We start from the raw sequence: 8,407 nt of genomic DNA on the forward strand, positions 1-8,407 counted from the left end.
CAAAAAAAAAAAAAAAAGGATTGAGGTATTACCAGGATACCAAAAAGTCTGCTGGATATACACCATCTCTTATGTAACATTGAAGACAAAGTGTGCTGAGGAGTGAGTGGTCTCTCAAAATTGAAAGCAGTTCCTGCCTGAAGGTCAACAAGGAAATGGGAACCTCAAGTCCATAATCACAAGAACTGAGTCTGCCAACAACCTGAGCCTGGAATAAGGGCCTAGTCAGCTGATACCTTGACTTTGGCCTTGTGAGACCCTAAGGAGAAAACTCAGCCAACCCTACTAGACCTCTAAACCATAGAATTGTGAAATAAGAAATAAATGTTTAAAGCTCACACATTTGTGGTCATTTATTATGTAGCAATAGAAACAAATATTTATTGTTTTGAGAATTGGTTCGTGTTATTGTATTGGGCCTTTTCTTATCTTTTTCTTATATTTTAGATCTGTCCGAGGTCTTCAATAGATGTTTAGTCTCCATAGGATCAGAGTCTATGACTTTTAGCTTTGCCTCCATAGCATCTAGCACAAGACTGTGTTGTCACTGGTCACAAGTGACCTTACAGCATCTGATACAGTACCAATGCCCAGAGGATATAGTAGAGGCTTAAGATCTGTTCTTACCTCCAGAATCAGTGGGTGAGCGACTGCATCAGGCTTGATCAGGGCTAGAGTGAGCTGGAGAGCCTGAGAGCTTCGCAAGATTGAGGTCATCTCACACCTGCCATTAGAGAATTGGATTAGAGACCCATCAGTACTGCATTTTCACCCTTCCCTTCTCTGCAGTCACATAGCTTTGCAATCCAGCTAATGCCCTCACTCCTGACACCCATACAGTACCTGACAGTTTCATCTTAAGGTTGTATTACATTATTTAATTGCCCATTTGGGTTCATGGGATTAAGGGAAGAGTGGTAAAGGGCACATTCAAGTTGTCCTGTGGAGCATATAATCTGGTTTGTGTGACTGCAAGCCCATGAGGGAGTTACCCAGTCAAGAAAAATTCAAGTTTAAACATAACCTGCCTCAGCTGGGCTTGGTGACTCAGCCTGTAATCCTGTGCCTTGGGAGGCTGAGGTGAGTGGACTGCCTGAACCCGCAGGATTCGAGACCCGCCTGGGCAACTTGGCAAGACCTCATCGCTACAATAAATAAAAAAATTAGCAGGGTGTGGTAGCGCGTGCCTGTAGTTCCAGCTACTTGGAAGGCTGAGGCAGAGGCATAGCCTGAGCTCAGCAGATTGAAGCTGCAGTGGCTGTGAGTGTACCACTGCACTCCAGTCTGGGTGACAGAGAGAGATTCCAAAAAAGGTTCTCAATCAATCTTATTTACTAAATGAACCTATATAGTCTTATTTCTGATATATATCACTTCTGATATATCTCAAAATCCATATAATTCTCTCTCTACCAACTGCTACCAACCCAGTCCAAGATGCCATCATTCCACTCTGGACATTTGTAACAACCTTTCCACCAGTCTCTCAGCTACAATTTGGTCTCCACACAGCAACCAGTGGACCAAAAATGCAAATCTAATCAGATAAGTCCCCTCCTTAACCCTTTAAAGGGTACCTTGTTCTGCTTGTAAAAACCAAAATCTTTATCGTCGCCTACCAGGCTTTGCATGATCTGGTGGTCCCTGGTACCCCTTTATCCTCATCTAGAACTCCACACTCCTTAAGTTTCTCCTGCCCCAGCCTCATGGGCCTTTCTGGCCTGACAGCCTTTGTGTGTGTAGTTTCCGCAGTCCTGAATGTGGTTCCCATGTTACCTCCTAGATCCAAGCTCACTTTCCCTGTTACACTTTCTCACAGCTCCTTTCAAGTTTCCTTCAGTTTCGTCTTTCCCACTAAAAGGTCAACTTAGCACACAGCTGGTTCTAGACCGTATTTAAACGAATCAAGGAATATCAGCTATATCAAGGCCGGGCTGCTAGAGGCCTTCCAAGGGAGGAGACGCGGCCTAAAGAGAGGACGTGGTTCCTTTCCTAACGCAGCTAAGTTATGGCTACCTTGGCTCTTGATTTACAAACGCTGGCAACAAATGCTCGACTTAAAGGTGTCTCCATCAGAGAATTAAAAAACTTAAAAGTTGCCCAGACACTTCTCCCTCGGCTTCCCCTCCCACACCAGAGCGGACCACCGCTCGGCTTCCCCGAGGGCGGCGGTCAAGCCGCGTGCCCTCCGACGCGCGGCCGGGATGCCAAGCGCCAACTCCATCCGCGCCCCGCTCCTGTGGCCACGCCCTCAGTCTCCAGGCTCACGGCTTCAGTCTGGATCGGCGCCCCTGGCCCCCAACTTCTCTAGGCCTGCAGCCACGTGGGCCCCGCCCTTCGCCCCGGGCCTAAGCCCACCCCAGATCCTGGGCTATTCAGAGTCCTGTAAGAGACGGACTCCGAGTCCGGATTCACCTGATCCTCCCGCCACAGCGCCCGGCCACAGGCACTGTGCTAGTTGGCCTGCGCGAGTCCCGCGGGGTCCTTCAGGCGCTCGACCGGGCAGTCCTCTCGGGGTCCTCGCATGGTTGCCTACCTGCCGGCAGGCGGCGCGCGGAGGGGAGCGGAGCGTGGAGAATCTTGTTGGTCAGCCACGCTGCCCGGCACGGCCCAAGGCGTGGGCAGCTTGCCACAGGAGGGCCGGCTCGCCGAGGGCTCTTTTCTCTCTAGTTCTTGCCTCGAACCAGACGAGGGTTGAAGCCGTCCTGGCGGCAGTACTCAGCTTGTGGAAACCGCCCCTCGGAGGCTTGGCTTGGGCTCCCGCGGGAGGGGTTGCCAGGCCGGGGTACTGGTGCTGCGCCACGTGGGAGGCTGAACCGGGACGGGACGGGATGAGCGGGTTAAGGTGGCAGCGTGGGAGGGGGCAGTGCCTGCCAGCGGGAGCTCCGACATGGATCTTGCCCGACTCGCTTTCCTTCCCTAGAGTGATGCCCGGCATGTGGTTGGTGCCCAGTATTTGTTGGAAGTATGAGGAGGGGCCGGGCGCGGTGGCTCAGCCTGTAGGAGGCCGAGACGAGAGGATTGCTTGAGCCCGAGGGTTCGAGACCAGCCTGGGCAACTGGGTGAGACCTCGACTCTACAGTACATCACAAGAATTAACCGTTCGTGGTGACGTGCGTCTGTAGTTCCAGCTACTTGGAAGACTGAGGCAGAAGGATCGCCTAAGCCCAGGAGGTCGACGCTGCGGTGGCCGTGAGTGTGCCACTGCACTCTAGCCTGGGCGACAGAGTGAGACTTCAAAAAGAAAAGAAAAGAAAGAAAGTACGAGGAGGGCAAAGAACTTGTGCGTTCCATTACGAGGGCAGAGTCAGCCACTTTTGAGCTTGGAGCGATTTGCTAACACCAAGGATCGTGGCTAAGAGGGAAGCTGGTGAAGGAGGTTCCTTGGCTGGAGACCAGGTGTACAAACAGCAGCAAAGGAACCAAGTCATAATGTCTTGAATATGTCATTAAGGAATTTGGGCAGCAGGGTGGGGGTGGGTTATTTTGGAGTCCATTGAGGCAGTCCAGGGTCAGGAGATTAGACCTGGGGAAGGAAGAGGGTATTTCTGTTATGTAGTGTGGTGTGTGGAGAAGATGGAATGGAGAGGGGTCAGTTGTGGCAGGTGTGACCAGAAACCTGGTGGCAGGTTGAATGAGGGTGATAAAAAAAAATTTTTGAGTGAGTCACTAAGATTGAGAAGAGTGAAAACAATAACTTATAGATTTAGACTTAACTTGTTCATTTAGCAGGCTTCACCACCTGCATACACAGGTTCACAGTCCTGGAATGTGGGAAGGAGCGTCTGCAGTGCTGGCAGCTTGTTTGTCCCAGGTGTCTTCCTCAGGAAAGTCCATTTCTTATTTGTCTGGGTGGTGAAGGCACATGCCCATTTCTGCTTTCACAGGATGAAAGTAAACTTAACCATGTAACACTAGCGAGATTTCTGGTGTTAGTTTTTTGTTGCTGTTGAGTCAGGGGTCTCAGTCACCCAGGTTGGAGGGCAGTGGCATTATCATGGCTCATTGTAGCCTCAACCACTTGGGTTCAGTCGATCCTCCAGCCTCAGCCTCCTGAGTAGCTGGTACTACAGGTGTGTGCCACCATGCTTGGCTAATTTTTTTGACTTTTTTGTACAGACAAGTTTTCATACTATGTTGCCTACGCTGATCTCAAACTCTTAGGCTCGAGTGAGTCTCCTGCTTTGCCTCCTAAAGTGCTGGAATTACTGTATCTGTCTAGTTTCAGTCTTATTTCCCAGATGCACTAAGTACAATTTTGTTTTCCATCTTCATTAACATACCTTTGGACTATAGGGACTTTACTGGTTTTTAGAACCAGTCATTAACTGGTCATTAACTGATTGTTGTCTCTGTGTCTTTTAAAATTTCTTTTTCTTTTTTATGTTTAGTCAGAGTCTCACTCTGTTGCACAGGCTGGAGTGCAATGGTATGATCATGGCTACTGTAGCCTTGACCTGCAGGGCTCAGGCAATCCTTACGCCTCAGCCTCTTGAGTAGCTGGGACTACAGGCATGTGCCGCCACACTCAGCTAATTTTTAAAGTTTATTGTAAAGATGATATCTCACCAAGTTGCTCAGGCAATCCTCTCACCTCTCAAAGTGCTGAGATTACAGATGTGAGCTATGGTGCCCAGCCTCTTTGTCTTATATACACACACAATGAAGACTTTAGTTCTAGATTTTAGAATTGCTTTGACCACTCTCAACAACAAGCCTATATAATAAGAGTGAGGGCAGATGTGTGGTTTTAGGAGGAGACCCAATAAATAACACCCTTTTCCTGAATCCTGATTCAGAACCAACAGAGAAAGAGGGATGGCAGGGAGATGGAGACCAAATAGTCAATTAGTAACTGATGGAGACTGGGTGTGGTGGCTCTCACCTATAATCCCAGCACTTTGGAAGGCTGAGATGGGATGATAGCTTAAGACCAGGAGTTCAAGACTGCAGTGAGCTGTGATCAACCACTTCATTCCAACCTGAGCAACAAAGCAAGATCCTGCCTCTAAAAAGTAAATAAAACTGACGGAGCTGTTGGAGAACGTAGCTTAGTGTGAAAACCAACTCTAACTCTGTGCTACCCAGAGTCAATCCCAGGGCTCTTAAAAGCCTCATTTAACAACAACAGCAGCCATTGGGTGCAGTGGCTCATGCCTGTAATCCCAGAACTTTGGGAGGCAGAGGTGAGAGGATTGCCTGAGCCTACGGGTTTGAGACCAGCCTGGGCAACTTGGTGAGCCCTTAACTCTACAATAAATAAAAAAATTAGCTGGGCATGGTGATGCATGACTGTGGTTCTAACTACTTGGAAGGCTGAGGTGGGAAAATGAGGTTGAGGCTGCAGCGACTGTGAGCGTGACACTGCCCTCCAGCCTGGGTGACAGTGAGATTCTGACTCAAAAACAACAACAGGAAAAATAATCTAAATAGTTAACAGGTGATCATAATATGATCATCTAAATGGTTAAGATGATCATATCATCACCTTGTATCTCTAGCTCCTAGCCAGTCTCTAGCTCCTAGCAGATTTAGGCAAAAATTGTTCCTAGAATCCAGTCCTTAACTGTTGTCAACGATCCTAACAAAAACGTGGTAATATCTAAGGGAAGGTTAAGTGGGCTGAGAACATCATGATTCTGTTTCATTGGGATGCAAGTAGTTCTGTTCCAGTTATTCAGTATCTAGCTTATGAATCCAAACTCAGTTGGGAGAAGTGACCACTGAGAGATTAGTTATGATCTGTGTTCATTCCATCTGGAGGAGCAGCTACCTGTATCTAGTCTTGTCTCTAGATCATGGTATTTAAGACAATGCTGCTGTCTTGTGTTAATTTAGTAGCCGCAAGCAGGTCTTGGAGGTACCTTCCTTTCTCATCCAGCATTTTCAAATTTCTTAAATCCATTTCCCCTTTGGGTCCCGTGTTTCTGGCACCCAGGTGGGCTCTAATGACAACTTCTCAAGCGCTCTGTGAGCAGGCCCTCTCAGTGACCACTGTCTTCTGGTATGGAGTTGCTTAGGTGCAAGGTACCTCCTTCCTAGGAGGAGGGTTGGGGGTGAGATTCTTTACCCCACACAGGTTTCAGTTGAGAATCATCACTTTGGCAGGTCTTTTCGTTGAAGCTGTTCTTCTTGCTTCTAAATTTGTTTTCCTAGAGGCTCACTGAGAATCAAGACCATCAACTTCTGGATGGCTCAGTCAAGGAATGGCATTTCTTACATTTCTCTTGACATTTTTTCTTGGCTTTTTAAAATTCCTGTCTGGAAGACTCATTGCATTTCTAACACTGTCTGCTTCTTAAATTGGTCCTAGTTTTTATGAAAAACCAGAATTGTTTGTTAGATGTGATTGCCTTCTTTCACTCCCTGACTTAGACTTGGTTTTTTGCCAAATTCCTCTGAATTTTGCCCTGGAGTTGGGGTGACTCTATTATATGAGACATGAATTAAAAGTTCTGTTTACCAAAAGCATTAAAAGCTCAGATTAATCTTGTTCGTTTTTATCTTCCTTAATTGGAGACTATTATGAGAAGGTATTCTCCTATCGTAACATTTTACCCAGTCGCTTGTGACCTATCATTTTACCTGCAGCCCCTTTAACATTCAACAAATACTGAGCCCCTCCTATGAGTCAGAATTAAAATGATCTCTTTTTTTTTTTTTTGAGTTGGAGTCTCACTCTCGCCCAGACTGGAGTGCAGTGGCCGCTCCTGGCCACCGCAGCATTGACCTGCTGGGCTCTGGCGATCCTTCCGCCTCAGCCTTCCAAGTAACTGGAACTACAGGTGTGCGCTACCACGCCCGGCTAATTTTTTGATTTATTGTAGAGATGAGGTCTCACCAAGTTGCCCAGACGGGTCTTGAACCCGTGGACTCAGGGAATCCACTCACCTCGGCCTCCCAAAGCGTGGGATTACAGGCTGAGCTACCGAGCCCAGCTAATCTCTTTACAGTATGGGATCTGAAGAAGAAATTGAATTTAATGATTCCCAGTTCTGGTTTTGCATCAGGGTCCCTGAGTTTGGGAGACTTTTATTTTTGTTTATTTTTAGGCAGGGTCTCACTCTGTTGTCCAGGCTGGAATGCAGTGGTGCAATCATAGTTCACTGCAGCCTTGGACTTCAGGACTCAAGTGATCTTCTTGCCTTAGCCTCCTGAGCAGCTGGGACTATAGGCACTTGTCATCATGTCCAGCTAATTTTAAAAAATCTTTTTTGTAGAGACATGGTTCCATTATGTTGCCCAGGCTGATCTCAAACTCTTGACCTCAAGAGATCCTCCTGCCTTGGTCTGCCAAAATGTTGGAATTACAGGTATGAGTCACTACATTTGGCCAAGGAGGCTTTCAATTATTAATGCACATTGTCTGGGATTCATTTTAGATCTTCTGAAGAGAATCTCACTCTACTCTTATTATTTTTGTGCTGTTTTCTAAGAAGTGAGAAGAAATTGGAGGAAATGACTGTAACTTCTATCAGTAGATTGTGTTGAGTGAATATCCTTAATCCTAGGTTATATCATTAGCCTGCAGTTTATAATCTTGGGAAAGTGAAAAAAGCAAGGCATATTAAAAAGTAAAATACATGTATCAGTGCAAACGTATTTTCTCATTCTTTCTTAGTTTAATGTCTATATGTGTTTGTATGTGTTTCTCTAGGACCATAACCAATGTGTTATATCAGGATCTATGCAATGTATCTAGTAGAAATCCTTATGTGGATTTGTGTGAACCTTTGAACCTCATTTTTAAAAAAAATTTTATTTTATTTTAAAGATGTGGGGTAAAATTCAGGGTTAGGTATACAAGTGGTCATCATACAGATAGTTTGGATCTACCTTTTGTTCCCACTTTCCCTGCCTGGTTTGAGATCAGATACCCTTATTAATGTTTTGTGTTCCCACTCCCCGGCAATTTACGGCTACTGCCAATCCCCCCGCCCCCTTTTCTTTGAGTCAGAGCCTCACTTCGTTGCCCAGATTGGAGTGCAGTAGCATGCTCATGGTCACCCTAGCCTCCCGAAATGCTGGGATTACAGGCTTGAGCTGCCAATCTCTTTCTTATAGTGTTATGCTAAATGTTCAGGGTCCGCTTATGAGTGAGAACTTATGGCACTCAGTTCTTTGTTGCTGTGATAAATCACTGAGTTTTATAGTCTCTAAATCCGTCGAAGTTGCTGCAAAGTTCATAATTTTATTGTTCTTTATGGATGCATAATAGTCCATCATATATATATACCAGATTTTTAAAAATCCAGTCTAGTTTCGATAGACAGCTGTTCCATGTTTTTGCTATTGTAAACACTGCTGCAATAAACGTGTGTGCAGGTATCTGAGCCTCATTTTTTTTCTATATAAAGTATGTACTTCTTAAGTTTGTTGAAAGTCTTTTTTTTTTTTTTTTTTTTTT

General features: G+C 46.0%; 1 protein-coding gene across 3 annotated transcripts in view; it reads right to left on the reverse strand.

Moving 5' to 3' along the window:
- The window catches only part of NME6 (NME/NM23 nucleoside diphosphate kinase 6), a 6,202-nt gene extending 3,740 nt beyond the window's left edge, over positions 1-2,462 (reverse strand). The window contains exons 1-2 of one of the 3 annotated variants that reach the window (XM_008058251.1): positions 2,416-2,462; positions 628-724 (exon numbers count right to left, since the gene is read on the reverse strand). In XM_008058251.1, the coding sequence (XP_008056442.1) occupies positions 628-717 (90 nt within the window). In that variant the 5' untranslated portion in view covers positions 718-724; positions 2,416-2,462. Of the gene's footprint in view, positions 1-627; positions 725-2,341 lie in introns of all 3 variants that reach the window. The other 2 variants (XM_021712436.1, XM_021712435.1) reach the window with 2 other exon arrangements.
- Positions 2,463-8,407: the final 5,945 nt, after the last annotated feature.

The sequence above is a fragment of the Carlito syrichta genome, unplaced genomic scaffold (genome assembly GCF_000164805.1).
Source record: "Carlito syrichta isolate Samal-C Ts95f unplaced genomic scaffold, Tarsius_syrichta-2.0.1 Scaffold303270, whole genome shotgun sequence".
Lineage (NCBI taxonomy): Eukaryota > Metazoa > Chordata > Mammalia > Primates > Tarsiidae > Carlito > Carlito syrichta.